At 35.9% G+C, this 23,713-nt stretch overlaps 1 protein-coding gene across 2 annotated transcripts in view; it reads right to left on the minus strand.

Annotated features, from left to right (window-relative positions):
* Positions 1-3,175: 3,175 nt before the first annotated feature.
* LOC106883588 (ethanolaminephosphotransferase 1) overlaps positions 3,176-23,713 on the minus strand; it is a 134,559-nt gene continuing 114,021 nt past the window's right edge. For both annotated transcript variants that reach the window (XM_089357264.1, XM_089357263.1), the window contains 4 exons: positions 19,282-19,393; positions 15,343-15,391; positions 6,095-6,275; positions 3,176-3,502 (listed from right to left, as the gene is read on the minus strand). In XM_089357264.1, coding sequence (XP_089213390.1) covers positions 3,191-3,502; positions 6,095-6,275; positions 15,343-15,391; positions 19,282-19,393 — 654 coding nt within the window. In that variant the 3' untranslated portion in view covers positions 3,176-3,190. The remainder of the gene's footprint in view (positions 3,503-6,094; positions 6,276-15,342; positions 15,392-19,281; positions 19,394-23,713) is intronic.

Consider the following 23,713-nt stretch of genomic DNA (forward strand, 5'->3'; position numbering starts at 1 on the left):
CGTTTTGAGTGAAATTCAACAGACGGAAACTATGTGGAGACTTGATAAAGAGATTGTTTCTGTTTTAGAGAGTAGTCTTAATCTACTGTCCAGTCAATGGTACTACCTGGCCCTTGAGAACCTTTAGCAGTGTCCTATTTAACGCATTATTCTCAGTCTGAGGAGAGCTACTTCTCACCAGTCACGGAGACACTGAAAAAAAATTCGTTCATGGGTACTTTCTGCCGTCTCTATGTCAGGTACAAAAAAATGTTAAAAATGTATATATATATATATATATATATACATACATGTATACTCGAATATATGAGAAACATGTACAGTGATTCAAAGATTGATGTAATTATATGTGTCACTCATAAATATATGGACATAGGCATAGATGAACGCACAAACAAGACACACACTGAAGCTAGTGACATCAGAGACAGAGATAAAATAGAGACATTGACAGAAGAGAGGAGAGTATGTTTGTCGAGAGAAAGAAATGATCCCAGTAAAAAGCAAGCAATATGAAAGGTCAAAACTGCAAAATGATTTACAACTTTCTTGAGAGAGAGAGAGGGGGAGAGGGAGAGAGAGATTAGATACAACAAGAGAGTGTATCTAAAGCAAAAATGGTAGAAGTAAGCTGGAGATTCAACAGAACTATTTATAGAATGAAAAGCCACCGTCTTTACACAATATCTACAACTGTGCCCCACTAAGTGTACTCACTCATTAACATTTACTGCCTTCATTTAGTGCATCACACAATTGCAGCATAGCTGGGAACAGTTTCTGACCTAGTTACATTTTATGGAAATACATTTTTGCACTATTTTTGTTCTTTCTTTTACATGTTTCAGTCATTGACCCATGTAGTCATACTGGAGTCCTGTCTTCAAGAGTATAGTTTACTTAATTAAACAAAGTACTTGTAGAATGGTATTTATTTTATTGGTTACAGAAGAGGTGATGTAATCAAATCAAAGTCTTTAACTGCCTAAGTATTTCAGATAATCATTATCAACTAACAGAAGAAGATGCAAGAAGACAATCAAGTCTTGTGTATTTAACAAACACCCACACATGCATGTATATATGAATATATATATTCATTCCACCAAACTTAATCTTAAATTTTCCTAACACTAACATGTTTAGGATTATTTTTTACAAATTTTTATATCTTATGATTTAAATGGTTTCTTCTAGAGGAAGGTGCTGCCCCTTTAACTTCTTGAGACTAATAAAATTCAGGTTCTTCTTGAACAACTCCAAGAAAAACATTTCACCTGGATGACGTTCTAGATGGAAGGACTTGGTGCTGTCATTAGACCAGTACCTGAGGGAGAGGATGGATATAAAATGAGTGGGTTACAAGATAATAAACAGGTGAGGAGACTATATGTCTAAGGATCAGAGACTGGAATGTGTTGGAGAGTAACATCATGCCTATCAGTCAGATGGTATTTTCAAAGAGAATGAAGAAAGGTGTAACAGCACTTGTTTTGAGTAAAAGAGATCGAAGATTGTTAAGTATAATGTACAGAAACTTGAGCAATGTCACTACTAAGTAATCAATAGTGATGTAAGCTCATCATTTATCAACTACAAATTATTCTAGTACCATGCATGATAACCTTATTACATATTCCATCATTTCATCCAGCAATCACGGCACCAATGTGCTCCATTGGACTTCTGACTATCGTCTGAGAATCACAGAATTCGTCCTCCTATGCACTTGCTTCTAGGTGATGCTAAATGTTGTTAGCCTTACAATATGTGTGTGTGTGTGTGTGTGGGCAAAATTCAATGGAACTAATGTCAATTTTGATGAGTATTACAGCCATTCAATTACCTCAACTACCTATTTATTGAGATACAGTGTAAGCAGCTGAGTATTCCAAAGACATTGGTACCCATAATGTAAAATTTCAAGCACAGTCAATATAAATGTATGTGACAAGGCTGGCTTTTTTCATTTCAGATATTCTTCCCCATCTGATGAGTTTCAATATTTTCCACTTACCTAATTTCAATTGCAATACTTAGATCAGTCCAAGACTATGGTGGAAAACATTTGCCTAAATCAAATTGCACTGCTGCACAGTGGGACTATAATCAGGACCTTTGATTGCATACTTAATCTTTTGGCAATGCCTGTCTGTATCTATACACACAAATGGGCAAAAACGAAGCCCTGAGTATAGGTAGTTGTACAGTGTCTTACCAAAAAATTAACACCTATAAAGTGTTCTGCTCTGGAAGACGTAAGTCAGCACATTATGCAGATTAGTCCTAGGAGTTTATATACCAATAAGTTTTAGTTGCTAGTCTTGTGTTATGGACAACAGTAAGGTGTTGAAACATTACAACACACTCTTTTACTCTTTTATTTGTTTCAGTCATTTAACTGCGGCCATGCTGGAGCACCGCCTTTAGTCGAGCAAATCGACCCTGAGACTTATTCTTTGTAAGCCTAGTACTTATTCTATCGGTCTCTTTTGCTGAACCGCTAAGTGACGGGGACATGAACACACCAGCATCGGTTGTCAAGCAATGCTAGGGGAACAAACACAGACACACAAACACACATACATATATATATATATATATATATATATATATATATACACATATATACGACGGGCTTCTTTCAGTTTCTGTCGACCAAATCCACTCACAAGGCTTTGGTCGGCCCGAGGCTATAGTAGAAGGCATTTGCCCAAGATGCCACACAGTAGGACTGAACCCGGAACCATGTGGTTGGTAAGCAAGCTACTTACCACGTTGATTAGTAGTTATAATCTCTTCAGAATTGTGAGATTTATTGCAGATAAACAGTAAGACTAATTCAACAACAATGACTCCACTATATCAATGAGCAGGATTGCAAAAAGCACAGCACCAAACACTCTTCATAGTGTGAATGAGTTCTGTTGGGAAGATGATAGATATGAGTAACAGAATACCAGGAATACTTCATAATATGAAGAGTTGCTAGGGCAACTTCAATTGTCATTGCACTCTGATCTGCAATCATCCATTCAGTACTGACTGCAGATGGCAAAGTTATGCAGAACTAAAAAAAAGTTGCTATTGTTTGGACCGAGATCATTCAATAAACCTATGATCAAAGACATGCCAGCCATGACCATCTTTATCATTTTCCAGTTATGATGTATGTAGTATAAGTTCAGTTCTAAGTTCTATATACTATCACCCCTGCCAACTCTACTCCTCTTACTTTTCTGAAAATTTGATATGGACAAAAAAAAAAAAAAAAAAAAATGGTCACAACATGAATGTAGAAATGAAAAGTAACACTTACCACAGATACACCATAATAGACATGTGTGACGGTAACCACCAAACAATATACCCAGAGAAAGACAACTTCCAACCGTCCTGGTTGCAGGAGAAGGACTATTATCACAATAATACTTAAAGGTATCAAGAATATGTTTATCAGTTCACACCGCGTGTTACTCATCTGTGCAACAATTAAACGACACTGAAAAGCAAAGGTTATGTAAATTAGATGATTTTATCAGCTTCAAATATCATCTTACATGCATAAACACATATATATGGGAAGGGGGGGGGGGACTGATGGGTCATTCTGTTGCCGATTACATGGGATGAAAGAAATGAAAATTACATTAAATATTTTGTCTAAATAATAGAATATAGCCAAAAAGTAAATAGTAGAGTGGATCAGCTTTTATCAATTAAATAAACAGTGCATGTATTGAGTACACTATCTCACTTTTAAATCCTGAAAATAGCTGCATAAAGAAATACCAATCACAAAATGTGGATGGAACTAGTGGAAGAGGAAGACCCAGGAAGAGATGACAAAAGACCAAGATGATTAGTAATTCAGCATGCTTGAAAAAGCTTGTCCATCAGCGCAAAGGTGGGGTCTTAAATGCACCAAATCAGTCCCTGTTAAGCGTTCTACCCCTCCAATCTCCCTAAAATCCATCCTCCTTCACTCTTAACTGCAGCACCATTCAACTGTTGTAATCATATGAAAATAGAACATGTTTCATCCCTCTCCTTGAAACCACTTTCTTTTAACATTATCCTTAATTCTCAATAACATCCATTCCAACTTTACTTTCCAATGATCTGCACCTTTCTATGCCACCAGTTATCTCTCTCTTTCCCTGAGCTACATCTTATGATTGCCATATCTCATTCTTAATACCTTCGAATATCTGGCATTTACACTGCTCTTAACTTTGCTTGCCACTCACAATACCCACCTCTAACCTCCATTTGTCACCAACATATCTTTCTCTCTCACCAGACACATCATCCCTCTACTTCTCGTCTATCTACATTTTTATTCATCCCCACTTATCACCTCCTACTTCCTGAGCCACTCCTATTCTTTCCCCTTACTCCACCAAACTGATATTTACCACTGTCCACATCCCCACTTTTGTTCACCACTATCCTCACCTCTACCCACTTTCTATTAGTCATCTTTCACTCTCCTCTCACATTCTTATAAACTTACCCACCTGCCCTTCCCAATCCTGTTTGTATTCTTTTTTATACTCACCTTTTTTGTATCTTCAGAGTAAGCCCTTACACCTTGTCACCATCATTTTTATTTGTCTTTCCAATTACTCCGACACACTATTATATAAAAAGACTCTTTTTTTCCTGTCCTACCATATTTTTACTTCTCAATACCCCGCATAAAACCACGTTCCTCCCAAACTATAAACCAAACTTAGCTGAGGGGACATTTTCTTTGTCTTCTGAGCTACTTAGTGGCATTACAAGTGGTGATGTCATGGAAAAAGCATCTAATACACTGTAAAGTGGTTAGCATTAGGAAGGGCATTCAGCTGCAGAAACCATGCCAAAGCAGAGTTTAGAACTCAACATAGACTTGTGATTTGTCAGATCCTGTCAAACTGTTTAAACCATGCTAGCAAGGAAAATGGATGTTAAATGATGATGATATTAAAGTATACATACATGCATGCGATTTGCAGGGGCATATATTCCAGGTGTATGCAGCATGCCCATTGGAAATGGCAAATTCATTATAAATATTAACCTTACTCAATTTAATTATGAATCTTAACAGAAACCCTTTATTATAACCCTGCTTGAAATTTGGTGCCAGTGGGTGTGACAGCACACCTAATACAACTACCATACACCATTGGTGATTTGGCAAGCATCATGAATGGCCATATTAATAAACTCAATGGGTCGCTGATACTGCTCTGTTTCAACAGCCAAAACAAATTAGGCTGGATCAGTACACCAACATGTAAATAGAAACTATGAATACATAGTTTGATGGTGTAAAGAGTAGAAATGATATATAACAAGTTTCTTTAGCTTACAGTGATAAAGTACTTGTAAGGTACTGTAGAAGGTAACAAGAAATGGTTTCACCAGAGATCATCTAGCTAGCCCAGTTCCAGTTGAATTTCTGTAGCAAATGGTAAGTAATATTCCATCCACTTACATTTATCTCACTGAAATGGCTCAGCTGGAATGTGACACAACATTAAATCTTTTACACTCTTCTTTACTCCTCTTCCTGAATATTTTTTATTCACCATATTTATGGTGAAGAATTGTTAGTTATATTTCTGCTATTATTTATATTCAGCAGCGTGCTAGTCTTCTGCAGCACAGTTGAAGAGATACAACCAATAAGAGAACTTCTTTGTGGGCACTTAAATGGACAGAAATAGGAAGCATATTCTAGTACACATTATCATCTTAAAAAAAGGGAAGACATATTGGAATATGCTTTGGATATATTTGTCTGAAAATAATATGAAACAGTAATAGCTGAAATATTTTGGAATATTTTACTCCAGAACATATTTGGTCTTAAGTTAAACAACAACAAATTCTGAAAGCTGATTACAACATCAGTCCTGTAGAACACACCCTAATAGAGTATTTATCTTGCTGACATACAAACTGTAAACATGAGAGAAATTTTTCAGCTGCATGATTAGGTTAATTAATAAAACTCTCACAGTGATAATTTAAAAATTAATGCTAATAGCCAAAATAAAAAAAATGAGAAAGTAATTTTCTCGCCAGCAGAAATACTTACAGCTATATTAGAAAAGGTTGTACCAGTGGTCCACATAAACAGCCTTGGATGTTTCTCCATAATTTCATATTTAGAGAAAATAGCCCAGATAAGAAGCAATGTAAAAAGAAACAATGTAGAAACTAGTGGCCGCGTAGCTTCTGGAAAAGACCGCATTTTCCCAGTTTTATTTTTGTATGACCTAAAGAAAACAACCAGACAATACATCAGTTGTATAATAATAGGCAACAATAACATTGACATATCCTATAATACCAATTATAAACAAGACACCACATTCTGTAGTTACAAAAACAAAATTTATTCATCATAATCCTAGACGAGACTTTCTGAAGCAGTTTTCTACACCTTACCAAATGCCCATCTTGTGGCTAACCCTTATTTTTCAAGTAAGGTATTTTTATTCCAATGATTTTCACATGCCAAAAAAACTGAAACTGCTGAGTTATAGGACATATTGTTGGCGGGAAGCATGAATAAGTATCACTGTTTTCTGCTCAAATAATAAAGTGAAAATAAGTAGAAACACACACACACACATACATGATGAGCTTCTGCCCAGTTTCTGTCAGCCAAACTTCACATTTAAGGTATTGATTAGTTAAAGGCTCTAGTAGAAGACAATTGCCCAAGGTGCCATACAGCGGTATTAAACCTGAAACTATGTGGTTGCAAAGCTAACTTTGTAAGCCACTGACACAAGCCTGTACCTGTTGTGAAAGATAACAAAAATGAAATCACAATTTCCTTTCCTGATTGGTACAAAATGCTTTTAAATTTTTCTACTTTATTTGCAAGTATAATCAACACTCTCAAGACACTGGCTCACATTACAATTCATACCAAAAACCTGTACAATAAAGTCACTGATTTTCTCTAAAAATCTTTAAATCCTTCTTTGTCCATGTTTTCTGCCAAGTCACTGATACCCAAGAAATCAAAATTTAAATGAACTGCATTTCCTCCAGTTATTGCTATTCTTAAACAAGAGAAATGTTTCAAAAGACTATTCTAGGCATTAATTTTCCTTCTGAGTTGACAAATAAGGAAAAAAAAAAAAGAAAAAAAAAAAAGGAAAAAAAAAAAAAAAAAAAATCATTAAGGTGTTGTAAAGGTAACTAATGGGCAGATAACATCACATATGTTATGAGTCAACAGATTTCGATAAGCTTAAATAAATCACTTAGTATCTTCAAGTATTGGAGATAAAGATGTGCCAACTCAATCTAACATAAGTGTTATTAAAGTGATAGTATGTTGTCAACTTAATGTTACAGTCCCATAAAAGGGAAGAATGCTACTATTATTTAGCCCTAGGAAACACCGTTTCTTGTTGGACTTGACACATTTCCTGTGTCCTTGTGTTTTCAAAGTGGAGATAAGCACCTCTACTCAGCAAAGCCAGCATCCAGAGATTAGTTTCAGAGTCGTTGCTCATCATCAGTCTCTGGATGCTGGTTTTGCTGGGTGGAAGTGCTTATCTCCACTTTGAAACATAAGGACACAGAAAATGTGTCAAGTCCAACAGGAAACGGTATTTCCTAGGGCTAAATAACAGTAGCATTCTTCCCTTTTATGGGACTGTCACATTAAGTTGACAACATACTATCACTTTATCATGCTGCTACTGCATAAATCTGAGAGATTTAGAAATGTATTATTTCTACAAGTGTTATTGTTATGCATATTAACTGCCCATTAATAACCACTTTATTCTGGCTCAGAATTTTATTAAAAAAGACACCTAAGCTGGAACAGAAACAGTCTTTCTGACAGTGGCCCACACAGAACCTGATCTCAGCATATTACTGGTATTCAATTTATTGCTCCATGAAGATAAAAACAACCCTGGTGGAATGGGAATTTAGAAACATATGAGGTAGCAAGAATCTCAAGTAATTAATCTAGGTTTTTGCCTGTGCACCAGGGTGTAAAGACCCAAGCTAAACATTGGGTCATCCCATAAATAATGTGGTTTTTTTCAACTGCATGAACAAAAAGTCGGAGGGGGATGGGATAAACTAACTGCATCAACTTGCTATGAAAGCAGGTAGTAATTTTACTTTATACTTATTCTTAGTGCATGTTTTGAAGAGTGCAGTTCGATTTTAACAGTTATTTTTTTCAAAGCAATAATGGAGGTGACAAAGGAGCATATTCAGCATATTTTGCTTTAGGAGTTCAATAAAGGCAACAACTCAATGGAAAGTGCGAGGGATATTAATGCAGTATATGTGGATCAAACAAGAAGCATAAACCAGTGTCAACGGTGGTTCCAGAAATTCAAAACCAGAAACTACATCCTAGAAGATGAGCCTTGTCTAGAAAGATCTGTAGAGCTTGACAAGGACATCCTGCAAACCTTGGTGAAACAAAATCCCATTGTAACTGTTGAGGAACTAGCAGAGAAGCTTAGATTTGGTCATTCAACCAGTCATTCAAGTCAGCGCTAGAAGAAATACGACCATCTTTGGTTTCAAAACAAAAGGTGTTCTTCCATCAGGATAATGCTCAGCTGCATACAGCGAGAATGACATTCCAAAGGCTGGAGCAATTTGGATAGGAAACGATACCCCACCCTCTATATTCGCCAGACATTGCCCTATCAGATTATCATTTATTCCAAAATCTTGAAAATCATTTGGATGGAAAAAATATGAATTCTGTAGACAAGGTCAGAACAGTACTGGAGGAGTAATTTTCATCACAGACAAAGTGAATTTTGAAAGAGGGGCCTTGGAAATCTACCAGAGAGGTGGAAGAGCATTGTAGAAAATGAAAGAGAATATTTTAGATTAAAAATTAACTTCGTTTAACTTAATTTTGAAAAATAAAAATTATTAAAAAAAACTGCATTGTTTATGGGGTGACCCAATACACTGTATATAATGCAATGTTAACAAATGCAAACAAGCAAACCAAGGAAAGAAATAGATGGGATATCAATGAAACATTACGCTCACTAAGTTTCCTTTTCTAAAGAAACTTTAGACTGTGAATAATTAAACAACCAGCCATTTATAAACTAATGAAATATATATCAATGCATTCAATGAAAAACAGACAAACAAGTAAGAGATTTAATTCTATTCAATAAATTAATGAAGTTTCAAAGTGATTTCGGAATTGCCTCAAGCTTTAAAACTTAACCCATTTATAATCCCAGTGGGAAAATGTAAACTAGCCAAGGATATGACTGACACAGCAAATGGCAGCATCATTTAAATTCCTAACTGTCAACTGAGACTAGTATCACTTTATTGCTTAGGGCTTCTTATTTTCCTTGAAGTGTAATTATAAGACTCAATTATAAAGTAATTTAATTAAAAAAAAAGAAAAAAAACAGAAAACCATTTGATGAATGTTATTGTTATTTTCTGTAAATGTATATAAATGGTTGTCTACTAAACAGTAGCAGAGAATGTTGGAATTAAAAAATAAAAATAATCAAGAAAAATCTTATATTACTCCTCTTTGAGCAGCCATTGTCAAGCCACCTTCATTCAAATATTTATACTAATGCTGGTATTTATTTTGCCAACAACAATGTCACAGTAGGCAAGATCGTGTCAGAAGTTCTGCTGAGCATGCTTTGCTTTTATAATAGTCCCAGTGGTATTAGTGGAATATTATCAACTGCTGAAAGATGAAATGTAATTCAGTTTAGGTACTCATGCACCAACATTGTTACTGGTAACTTACCCTTAGAAGAAAATAAAAATAAATCTTGCAAATTGCATGAAGGGTAACCAGCTAGTTGAGTTTGATAGGATATCAAATTACAGGCTAAAAGGGTTAATGTTTATAGCTTATTCCACTGCTCCAGAATCACTGGCTAAGATTCTTAATTCTCACCAACCTGCTATAGATATATACCATTGGTACATACAGTTTACCTCTAGGTAGTTGCTCAACTTGCTAGAAATAGCAGTCAAATCTTTAAATCTTAAAAAAAAACATCAAAAACCAAAGGACATATTGTATAAAATAAACAAAGGACACACTGTTTCAAGTAGTTCCAGATATATTGTATCTGAAAGATAGAATTGGCCTTTGAGCGTAAGTCTATTCACTGATAGTACAACTTGTTTTTACATTAGCTTGCAGTATTAACTCAAAATCCAGTATAAGTAGAACTTGGAGAGACATTCTAGTACTACTGATATAGTTATTTACTCACTCAAGTACAATGAGAAAAAAAAAATCAAACAAAACATTATCAAATATACAACAAATAAACAGTGATTGGATGACATAGATATAAAAGCATAGCTCTTAAGTTATGAGTCATGATTTAGTTCTGAAAGGTTCACAACAAAATCTTTTACTTTTGAAATCATCATCATTTTAATATCCATTTTCCCAAGTTCACATGGGTTGGATGGAATTCATTGAGACAGATTTTCTATGACCAGATGCCAACCTGCATCCGTTTCCAAGTAACATATTTCCCCCATCCCTGGCCAAACAGGTTTTCATAGAATATAAGAAATGAAGGACACTACCTGTATGATAATGATGCTCACTTACAGCTATCATGCAATGTTGAGACAAGGAGATACTAACACACACACAACAGGTTTCTTTAGTTTCTGTCTACCAAATCCACTTACAAGTCTTTGGTTAACTCAGGCTTATAGGGCAAGACCCTTGCCCAAGGTGCTACACACTAGGACTGAACCAGAAACCATGTGAAAGGGAAACAAACTTCTCAACTATACAGCTATGCTCGTGCTTATATTTAGTAAAATGTTCATGAATATGTTACATAAAAAGCCATAGGCTTCAAGGCCACAAGTTTTATTGCAACCAGAAATATTTTTTTACTGCAAGCAATGGTGCTAATCAATCTCTCTGACCGAATCAAATGAACTGTGATTCTAATAATGGCTTTTTTCTCAACAAGTCCACATATAAGTAATCATCTTGTTGCTTTATTTGCACAAGAGAAAGCAATCAATCCCACATGATTTGTTTTTGCGCTGTTATTTTTTTGCTTGTGCAACATTGTACCACTTGCATCGTGGTAAGTTTTTTTGAAGTACAGTAATTTTTTTAAAAATTCAATACACTTGTTATGCTATCGTGTCAGGTAAGCTTAAAGCAATTTCGTTAGATACCAAATTAAAGAGAGTACAAAGAGTAGAAGGAAGAGAATAGAAAAGTATTGTTACTGAATTAACCCCTTGCAGACAAGAAGCAATACTGACAGCATCTAAACACTGTGTGTGTGGGCAGTGTGATGTCACACAGTGTGTGGCACCATGTTTTCAAATATACCACACAGAGAAGAGTCTGTAAATACACTGTAAAATTCCTTGTATGAAAAATTATGTAGTTACTGAACAACCAGTACACAGCACAGGCTGTCAGTAATAAATCCATCAGCAAGGAGTTAAGAAATGCACTATCAGCTTGAAAAAAACACTAACAAATCACTAACAAACTAAAAGTTCCATCCACACATCCATCTTCTCAACACACTATTCTGTGGAGGTTCATGGGAGCAGAGTCCTCAGACACCTCCTCCATAAGGTCCTATCAGAAGCAGCTATCCTGAACTGTTTAGGATTTAAACCAGCCATATCAGGCCCAAATATTCTAGCTGTTTTATGCACAAACTGGTCAAATCCGTCTTTCACACCTACCCTGCACAATGTCATTCTAAGAATAGGCAATCACATTATCAAAGTTTTGAAGCTACAAGATAATTGTGAATTAATAAACATTACAATTGACAGAGTAATCTTAATGCAAAAGGATTAGACTTCCTGGTTAGATTCCCAAGCATGACCAAATGATATAATCCAACAATCCCATTTCACATCCAATATAAGAATAATTCCATTCAAAATGGAGTAACTCCGTCCAAAACAAGATTAATTCCATTCAAAATGAGAATAAAAATACAATATTTTTGCTTTAATTACTTATATATCACTAACAATAAAATTTTTGCATTACATCATTCCATTCATTACCAATTTATACAGTAAGTTTATTCATTTTTCATTTCCAAAAAGCATGTTACATAGTATAAAATTATTCCATTTTGAATAGATTTATTCTCATATTGACTGTGAAATGATACAGTTCTTGGTCTATCCCTGGGTCTCCTGCCAGTTGGTTTGGCTTTAAGAGTCTATCTAAGAGTCTGGCTTTAATTACATGTCCATAGTACAAGAATCATGACCTCTCAATACAGAGAAATAGAGGATTGACCAGGAGAGACTGTTTGATTTCCAAACTATGCACTGTTGAGTAACATTACTCCAGAAATTTGTCAGAGGAATCCTATTTTGGCCACTTGTATTCGTAATCATACTTTTGCAGTCATTACCCAACATAGATGCAAAATACAAGTGAGTGTAATACTTCTAAACCAACAACTGACATGCAATCATCATCATCATCGTTTAACATCAGCTTTCCATGCTAGCATGGGTTGGACGATTTGACTGAGGACTGGTGAACCAGGTGGCTACACCAGGCTCCAATCTGATTTGGCAGAGTTTCTACAGCTGGATGCCCTTCCTAATGCCAACCACTCCAAGAGTGTATTATAGAAAATATGGAGAAAATATTAAATGTGATATGTCATCAAAGTCATTTAAATAGTTGAAACAAGAAGCAGCTAAGGAAATATCTCACACACATTTGTTGCTTTTTGTGGATGGTTTGAAAAGTTCAAGGTCTAATCTCCAAGGCATTTAAATAACAGGGAAATCAACAAATGCTGAAATCCAAGCTGGTTGGATCAAACAGATCTGATTAAAAGCAGTCCATCTGTGATCATCTGGCTTGTTTTACCTTTTCAGCCATTGCACACCAAAGACAACATAATCCAATGTAGTCCTTTAAGACAGTAGAGTGGGATTTTAAAGTGACTTGGTTGATACTTCTAGCAGATATGATTGCCTACAATCTCATTAGCTAAAGAGCCTAGCTTTGACCTTGAGTAATTGCAAGCAAAAGAAATGGCTGTAAAATTGGACTCAGAGTTGTAACTACAAAGTATGTTTCAATGTAACCTGTTCTTGCTCTTCCAATGACTTTGCACATTGGCAGAAGATCACTTTTGTAACAAATACAAAAAGGGATTGCAGTAGTTTAAAAATCGTCTACTTTACTATTGCTATGTTTGTCTAACAGTCATTCTCAATAGGTGTGTACATAGACAATAAGATTTTAAAATTAGTTCTGTTGTTGACAATGATGAAGTTTTTGTTGCTTAACCATAACTGAAAAACAAACTATGACCAAAAGCCTTCCAGCGATGACCAGCTTATGCACAAGGTAAGGTGAGCTATATGAATTGATAGATACTGCATACTTTTTGTTACTGACGGATAAGCCCCATCAATAGATGCAGGCATGGTAGGGTGGTAACGAGTTTGCTTCCCAACCACATGGTTCTAAGTTCAGTCCCACCGTGTGGCACCTTGGGCAAATGTCTTCTACTATAGCCCAGGGCCAACCAAAGTCATGAGTATATTTGGTAGACAGAAACCAAAAGAAGCTGGTCGTATATGTATATATCTATGTGTATGTTGTTGTATGTGTTTATCCCCCACTACTGCTTGGCAACTGGTATTGGTTTGTTTACATCCCAGTAACTTACAAGTTCAGCAAAAGAGACTGACAATAAATATCAGATTTGAATAAGACAAATATCCATGGTATAGTGTGATATCTGTTTAGCAACCAGGGCATTTTACTTTTCTGCTGTAAAAATTTACAGCACTCAATAAAAAGGTTTCTTTTTCAGATATGACACACCATCAGTGGGTGATCTACTAACTACAATATCTCAAGACAGATCCTTGAAGGTCTAGCACTGATACCATTTCAAAAAAACTCTATTAAAAAGCAAACAATTTTGCCCTGAAGAGAGATACACATTTGAATTTTGTACAATGAAAGACTCCTTATCCACAAGTTAGTTGTTAGACTTGCCCTGATTTGATCAAGCTGAAGTTTCTCAGGGTTTTTAAAATTTTTTTTTTTTAACCCAAAGTGTATTTTGGACTGTATCATCCAATGTATCTGTTTCCTTTTCTAAAACAATAACTTTCAGAGATTCTGTTCTATTTCTTCTAGATCAAGAATTGCATGGAGACATGCTATTATGGGTAGTGGCTGTTGTTGAACCCCAGAGCAACACTAACTGAACAGAGCTGTGATTAAAAAGATTTTTTGGTCATGACTAAACTGTCTTTATTCAGGCAGTATATATTTAGAACAATATTATGTAGTTTTTATTTCTCGATTTTTTTTTTCTTTTGAAGACGATAAAGCATCATTTGAGAGAAATTTCTTTCTTTTCTAACAAACCAAAGGTCAGGCAATCATGTAGAGGTTCCTTATATCGGTTGGTCGGCATGCACCTGTCTCCTTAGAGCTTGTTGAAGATCAGTTCAAATTAGGAGAATGCATATATAAGTGAGCTGTAGGAATGATATACAGATAGCTTAATACAGACACAACTTCAGAATTTTGTTAGTCCTTTGTTAAGTAGCACAGTATTGCTGTGTGGTAAGCTGGGAGGAGGATGGATATATATATATATATATATATATATATATATATAACACTCTTATCACTACATTGAAAAAAAAATCCTTAATCAATGAAAACTCTGCCCATTTTTCAAGTTACTAATAACTTCATTTTAAGCATACTCAGTCAAGCAGGTAAAAAAAAAATTGAAAAGCAGGCAGAGTTTTCATTGCTTAAGGAGTATTTTCACTATAGTGATAGGAGTGTTAAATATATCTCCTCTTCCAGCTTACCACACAGAACAATACTGTGCTACTTAACAAAGAACAAAAAAATAACTAGAGTAGGTGGTAAAAATATTTACAATGGAAGAAGTGAGGAAACAAAAATAAAATAAAAAAATGACATATGAAAGAGAATTTAAAAAAATAAGGACAAAGAGAAGAAAGTAACAAAGGTAGAGAGTAGAAAAACAGAAAAGGTCAAGAAACAGAAAATGGAAACAGAAAAGGTCAAAATGAAATAGAAGAGAAAAGTAATGAAACAGATATAAGTGAAAAGAAAAAGAACAAAGAAAAAAGAGAATGAAAAAGAAATCTACAGAAAAAAAACAGCCACATTATATGAAATAATTTAGGTACAAAATACATTTTGTTCCAAATATATTAAAAATCATTTAATTTCTACTTAATATGGAGAGGAAAATTACAAGGGACATTTATAATGTAAAAAATACAAAAGTTGCTTACCTGTAGATATTTATGAAGGTTGTAGGAAAGGTAAGACCAATGAAACCCACTAGAAAACAATGAATACAAATTAGTTTACATTATCAAAAATGTTTTGCAATACTTTTACATTTAATGCATGAGGGAGAATTGGGTGTACATTCAAGGAGCCAAATTATGACTATTAGATAATTGTCATCCTTATCATTTGTCCCTTTAGCATTTAAACTGGCCTTATCCAGCCAAAATATTGTTTTATTTTCAAACTGGCTAACTCTAGCCTCTCACACTTACTCCCGACAATATTGCTCCAAAAATAAACTATCATGTCACAGAAATCTTAAAATTACAACATAATCTTTTCTACTCTAGGCACAAAGCGCGATATTTTTGGGGAGGGGGTCAGTCAATTAGATCGACCAAAGTATGCAACTGGTACTTAATTTATCGGACCCAAAAGGATGAAAGGCAAAGTTGATCTTGGCGGAATTTGAACTCAGAACGTAAAGACAGACAAAATACTGCTAAGCATTTCGCCCAGTGTGCTAATGTTTCTGCCAACTCACCGCCTTCAAAGTTACAAGACAATGCATGACCAATTCAAATCAATGTAAATAAATAAGCACTACATTTGACAAAAAGGCACAAGGCTCAGTGGTTAGAGCATTGGGTTCACAATCATGAGGTAGTCAGTTCAATTCCCAGTGTTGTGTTCTTGAGCAAGACACTTTATTTCACGTTGTTCCAGTTCACTCAGCTGTAAAAATGAGTTGCTGTATCGGCTGTATCAGCCTTTGCCTTTCCCTTGGATAACATCAGTGGCAGGGAAAGGGGAGACAGGTATGCATGGACAACTGCTGGTCTTTTATAGACAACCTTGCCCGGACTTGCGTCTCAGAAGGTAACTTTCTAGGTGTAATCCCATGGTCATTCATGACCGAAGGGAGTCTTTACCCTCTTTACCCTTACATTTCACAGAGAAAACTGAATGCTAAAAGGTTGATGTCCTTTTTCTATGCTGGCTTCAATTGCATGATTAGACAGGATCCAGAAAGCTGCAGGACTATATTGGGGTGCAATGTCTGTTTTGTCAGTTTCAAACAGCCTGACGCCGTTTCTTTGATACCACTTTACAATGTATATTGGGTGCTTTTTGCATACCACCAGCACTAATAGTTTCCAAGTATCTTGCCACCTAGGAAAAATAAAATCTCAACAAGTGTGCAGGGGAAAGTATTAGAGACAGAGAGAGAGGGTGGTGGCTTTATGCCAGGCATTGAGAGGCTAAAGTATAAGAGAGAATAGGACAAGCACAGGTGACTTGGTAGAAAGGAGTTTCATGGCTATCCCACATTATATAAGAGTGGGTGGGAGTAGCTGGGAAAAAGACAAAGATGGAGATGTCAAAGTAAACACTTAAGGAACAAGAAGGTGAACATAAGAGAGGACACAACCAAAGAGACAAAAATTGATATACCACCACCACCACCACCACCACCACCACCACCACCACCACCAACAAGCATCAAGAAAGAAATGCTGCTGCTTCACTCAGCAGACCAAGACTGAGACCAAGGAAATTAGAGGTAGTCCACATCACCAAAAGTAATTTCATAAATGTGGCTTAGTTGATAGTTTTTAAGCGGAAACAGACAATGGCTTAATTGCTGGTTTACAGTGGGAACAGATGGGTTAGGTGATGGTTACAATGGAAACAAGTGATCTAGTTGATGATTTGCAGTGCTGACATTGAATAGTTTCATAAGCAAATGATTAGACTCATGCGAGCTGGCAGAAACGTTAGCACGCCGGGCAAAATGCTTAGCGGTATTTCATCTGCCGCAACGTTCTGAGTTCAAATTCCGCCAAGGTCAACTTAGCCTTTCATCCTTTCAGGGTCAATTAAATAAGTACCAGTTACGCACTGAGGTTGACGTAATTGACTTAATCCCTTTGTCCTTGTTTGTCCCCTCTATGTTTAGCCCCTTGAGGGCAATAAAGAAATAAGAAATACTCGAGAGTAGAGTAACCCTGCAGATTTAGACCACCCTACAAGCTAACAGAATTATTGGGTTGGCCAAAAAATCCGTTCAGTCTTTATGAAAACTAAACTAGAAACACTCTAATAAGTAGCTAACTTCAGTCTGTCTCTTGTGCATGCACACTCATTAGAAACTTGATAATTCAGTGTAGTTCAACATAAACTTGTTTAGAGACAGATTGAATTTTGTGTGCTTGGAATCACTCTGAAAGTGGAGAACCAAAACAAACATTGTGCTTTTATTTTAAAAAAGGCAAGAAAGCAGTGGAAACCTGCAGGAAGATATGCACTGTGTATGGAGGGAATACTGATGCACAATGTGTGCCAGAAGTGATTTCTGAGATTTCAATAGCAAAATCTATCTGTTCAGATGCACGTTGCTCTGGCCGCCCAACTGAGATTAACAGCAATACCAACCCCCTCCCCACCCCATTATGACCCAGATAATCACAGATATTCAAATCAAGTGTTGAAAACCAACTGCATCAACCTTATGTCAACAAGCTTGATGTTAGGGCTCACATCAATTGAATGAGGCAGGTAACTCCACCAAAAACATTTTCATCAGCAATTTGTTGCAGAAACGTGAAGAAAGTATTTTGCAATCCACCACAAACAACCTGCAAAGCAGGATGTCCCCCAAAGAAGGTCATGCTTTCAATTTGGTCAGATTGGAAGGGTGTTATCTTTTATGAACTTCTTCCAATAGACAGGACCATCAATTCGATGTGTGCTGTGCCCAGCTGGACAAAACAAATGTAGCAATCTACCAGAAGCATCCAGCACTTGCTGACTGTAAAGGCACTGTCTTTCATCATGACAATGCTAGACAACACACTTCTTTGCAAATGTGGCAGACATTACTGAAGCTTGGCTGGAAAGTTTCACCTGACCTTGCATCATCAAATTTCCACCTATTTCAGTCTCTTCAAAATTCATTCAGTGGACAAACCTTCCATTCTGAAGAGGATATTGAAATTCACCAGGAAGAATTTTTACCAATAAAGACAGGAAATTCTTTGAGCAGGGAATAATACATCTGCCCATAAGATGGCAGAAGATACTGGAATGAAACAATAATTGCACCACAGACTAAATAAATCACTTTGTGTTTAAAACTGGCGTCTTTATTTTCACTTAAAAAAAAACTTTTTTTTTTTTTACCCAACCAAATAAAAGATACAGTGCTAGAGTTATGAAGATGCTGAATAAATGATAAAATTGTTAGATTATAAACTATATCAGGCATTAAATTATAATTTTACACATAACAGCCTATTTTTTTCAAGTTAATGAAATTTAGAAGGTAATACACATGCACATATACATGTAAATAAAATAAAATAAAGAAAATTTTTTTTTTTTAAATTCCAACCAATATCTCAGTAAATACCTAAATTTGCAAAACAATTTGAGTCTTGTAATGACATGAGAAAATGAAAGTACGAGTATTAAGAATGTATTCTGTCATTGGAGAGAAAGAGGGAGGAATCTTAAGAATGTGTGAACAGCACTAGATGTAAACAAGCCTAGATACAAATTACCCTTTATCAGGAAGAACTTTAGATGCCACAGATATTACGTCATTTATTAACATGTCTTATAATATTTACCAAAAACTGTACACTCGTCTCATAGCAAAGGCACTAACCCAACCTGCCAGAGACTACCCCTTACTCATGTATTCGTATTGGAATTAAAATCTCAATCAAAACTGGATCAAACCACAATGATGCATTGGATTTCAGTTGATTAACACCAGAATAATATTACAATATATATGTTACTGATATTTTACTAACTACTGCAAAAAATTTATTATCTGGTGAATTAATTAAAAAAAATATGGGTAGTCTAATGAAATACAGACACAAAAGGTTGAACAAAATATAGGATGAAAAAAATAGTTTACAACTTACTATGTACAATTATTTCAACCATTACAGATGCTGGAATATTAAGGACTGGTACTATGAATTTCCACATTTCATAGCCACCAAAATATGTTACTAAATAAAAGATTGTCATTGCCTGGAATTAAATAGAAACAGAACAATAATAATAATAACAATAATAATAATAATAATACTTTCTACCGAAGGCACAAGGCCTTGAAATTTTGCGGGAGGGGACTAGTTGATTACATCAACTCCAGTTTTTCACAGGTACTTAATTTATCGACCCCAAAAGAATGAAAAGCAAAGTCAACCTTAGTGCCCTCATTAAACACACATGATGGTCTTCTTTCAGTTTCCATCTACCAAATCTACTCAGTTTGATTGGCCCAGGGCAATAGGAAATGACACTTACCCAAGGTTTCACATAGTGGAGCTGAAGCCAGCACTACACTGCTGAGAAGTTTGCTTCTCAGCTACACACCCACATTTTCACTTAATTTTACTTGCCATATATTAAATCCGGCTATTATTGCAAGGCTGTGAGGATATTAATATGCTGTAATTGGTAACACTTCAACTTATTGATCTAGTCTTTGGACATTCAATACAATCATTATTGTTTCAATGCCCACTTTTCTTTGTTTGCAAAGGATCAAATGAAACATTAGGCAGCCCATGTTTCACTGCTTGTACCATGGCTGTTTGCACCCAGGTATCATACAGTCTACTTTTCACTCTGAGCAAGAAGCTTTTTGTTACCAGCAGAGGTAAGAGCTCTCTGAACTTTGCCCAGATTATTCTTATTCTAGCAGCTATTCTCTGAGAGCATCCATCCCCACTACTAACTTGGGCACCTAGGTAACGAAAGCTATCAACTACTTCTAGTTTTTCCCCCCTGACATGTGAAAATTGAAATGAGGTGTATAGTCATTGCAGCAGAATGAGTATGCACTCATGTAAAACAATAGTTGAATGAATGAGCATAAAAATGTTAGTCAAATGAAACTACTATTATAATGAATAGAGAAAAACAAGTTTCAGTGACTCATGTTAATGAAATCTGCTGAAAGTAAAGAGCTGACACCTCTTCAATCAATTCTAGTATTACAAGCTCTTTTATTGAAATTGTTGACAAGTGTCCCTATTCTCTTTGATTTAATGTTTTGTGTTTTTACTAATATATCTGTCAGACTATATTATTAGGTACATAAGAGCCTACAGGTGTGGTGGAGGAATTTAAACCTGTATTGGCAATTTGTGAAGTGTTTGTGGAAGTCTTGGCTTTTTTTTTACAATATCATGTTAGCTTTTTTATTTTTTGATTTTCAATGTACCTTACTTTCAACTGTAGCATATATATGAAAGAAGGTATGTCACAGTAAAATTGTATAAAAAATGTAAATATGGGAGCAGGAATGGCCATATTCACAGCCATATTCACAGCCTCTCACACCTACCCTATAATGTCATTCTAAAAATAAACAATCACATCTTTGAAATTTAAAAGCTACGAGACGATGCATGGCTAATTCAAAACAATGCAAATAAATAAGCATTACATTGGACAGAATAACCTGAATGCTAAAGGGTTAATTAATGGTTTAATCAGAGAGGCAACAATTAGTATCTTTTCAGGGTCTCTGAGACTGGTGGGCAGAAAGGGAGAAAGCATCTGTCACCATGAGTTGCAGCCAGTGCTGGATTGAAGCATGAGCTACAAGTTCTGTGATACTCATTAACTTCTCATTTAATCAGCCACTGGAGGCCCCTGGGCTGCAGCTCCAGAAGTGCAGGTTTTTATCCAGTACTGGTTGAAACTCATGAGTCACAGTCGCTTTCTCCCTATATTTATGTTGTTTGTGTTGGTGAGTATGAATAGATGGACAGACAGAGAGATAAATAAATAGCCATCAGAACATCAGATACATAGCTTTGTGATTATTGACCCAGCTTATTGTGCTCTGTCTTCAAATATCACCAAGGTCAACTACTATGACATTCATCCTTTTGTGGTCAATAAAGTCATGTATTAGACTCAATATTTCTTGTTTTGTCACAATCTGTCTTTCTCTCATTTGGAAGAAATTAGCTGTGCTCAAACTTGTAGAAGGATGAGCCATGCTAGGTTTAACCCTTTAGTGTTCACATTATTCTACCAAAATTAATGCTTTTTTATCCACATTGTTTTGAACTAATCATGCATTATCTTGTAGCTGCGAGATTTTGATGAGGTAGCTGTTAATTTTTAAAACGATATTGTAGGGTTGGTGTGAGAGACCAGATCTGGCCAGTTTGAACATAAAACAGGCAGAATACTTTTGGCTGGATATGGCCAGTTTAAATGCTAAAGGGTTAAACAGGCCTAAGACCCATCCTCTCGCCAAATTGGGGAAGGCCACACTGCTGCTAAAGACTATGACACACACAAACAAAGACACAAATGCACGTGTACATAAGGATACACATCTTGGAAGAACAGAGTGGAGTATGTGGAGCAAGAACACAAAAATGAAAAGTGTCGCTGAAGAGGTCACAGATGTGGGATGAAAGATTTCCAGACAATGGAAAAGAGTTAAAATAATAAAATAAGAACAGTAATAAATAAGTGTAGAAAAAATATATAGTGAGTGTGTTTATTAAGAAAAAAAAAAAAAAATGACCATCCCAAAATACATGTTTCAACATACAATTTCACATCAGGGATCTTGCAAAATGAATTAAGACATATACACATACATGTATGTACGTATATATATATAACCCTGAAATTCGGATCCATTCGTGCTACAGATCATGGTGAGAGGGGTAACTTCCCTTGGCAAACAGGACACAGTAGTGTGTCGATAAGCCAGCTGGAGGAGATGTCCTCCTGGGGCTAAAAGCAACAGTAACATCCACCCCTAGGGGTCAGCCACACTTAAGTGGCAATATACTACACTTTATCGTGCAGTTACTGTTAATACTTCATTTAGAGAATTAACATTGATTATATATATATATATATATATATATATATACACATACATCCACACACACACATATATATATATATATATATATATATATATATATATATATCTCCACATACATACATATATATACTATATATAAAAGAAAACAAATGGAACAAGAACATAACAGGTGACAACAAAACATCCTGACAGACAATACAAAAAAGGACAGGAAAAAACAAGGACGAGTTGCAGATTATCTTTGCAGTTTTGGCCGGTTATACTTGAGATTGCTCCAATCTGGCCAGCCCAAAGAAAATCTAAGCTAAGAGTACTAGACTCCTTGGAAGAAAGCAAGCAAATGTATACAAAAACAAAGATAAAAAAAAACAGAGAAATGGTACACAATTACAAATACAAACAGGACATAAACAACAGGTGTCTTTTGACTAAGGACGAATTAAATTAAGCTGGCATGTGTGAAAGTGAAGTCTTACAGCAGGAACGTAAGAGATGAAGGTCATGGGAAGGAATATAACAGATGCTACACAGATGGTAGTCAAACCAAGAAAGAAAGGTCAGGCTTGGTAGAACATCGGTCACACACACACACATATATATATATATATATACATATATATACATATATATATATATATACATATATATATATATATATATATATACATAGAAGTATCTTGAGAGAAAAGCTGAACATAAGAAGCGTCAGTAGTGGTGTGCAAGAGAGACGATTGCACTGGTTTGGACATGTGGTGAGAATGAATGAGGATAGCTGCTTGAAAAAGTGCCACTCCCTAACAGTTGAGGGAACCCGTGGAAGAGGTAGGCCCAGGAAGACCTGGGCTGAGGTGGTGAGGCAAGACCTTCGAACATTGGGCCTCACCGAGGCGATGACTACTGACCGAGACCTTTGGAAGTGTGCTGTGCGTGAGAAGACCCGGCAAGCCAAGTGAGATCGTTGCCAGTGCCCCTGGACTGGCTCTTGTGCGGGTGGCACATAAAAGACACCATTTCGAGCGTGGCCGTTTTCGTGCAGGTGACACGTAAAAGCACCCACTACACTCTGAGTGGTTGGCGTTAGGAAGGGCATCCAGCTATAGAAACTCTGCCAAATTAGATTGGAGCCTGGTGTAGCCATCCGGCTGCACCAGTCCTCAGTCAAATCGTCCAACCCATGCTAGCATGGAAAGCGGACGTTAAACGATGATGATGATGATGATGATGAATGAGAATATTACATTGTTATAAAAGACCATAATCATCTGAGAATGTTACAAAACAAAGGAATATCTCAAGAATACAGCAGGGATGTGGCTAAAGTCTGTTGAGGCCAAGCATGTTGGCCATTTAGGTTAAGAATGTAGTTCTTGAAAGTGTGTAATTTATCTAAGGTAAGTGTATGTGTGTGTTTGTGTGTGTGTGTGTGTGTGTGTGTGTGTGTATGTGTGTATGTATGTATGTGTGTATGTATGTATGTGTGT

Source organism: Octopus bimaculoides, chromosome 9 (assembly GCF_046866305.1).
Source record: "Octopus bimaculoides isolate indiv1 chromosome 9, ASM4686630v1, whole genome shotgun sequence".
NCBI classification, from domain to species: domain Eukaryota; kingdom Metazoa; phylum Mollusca; class Cephalopoda; order Octopoda; family Octopodidae; genus Octopus; species Octopus bimaculoides.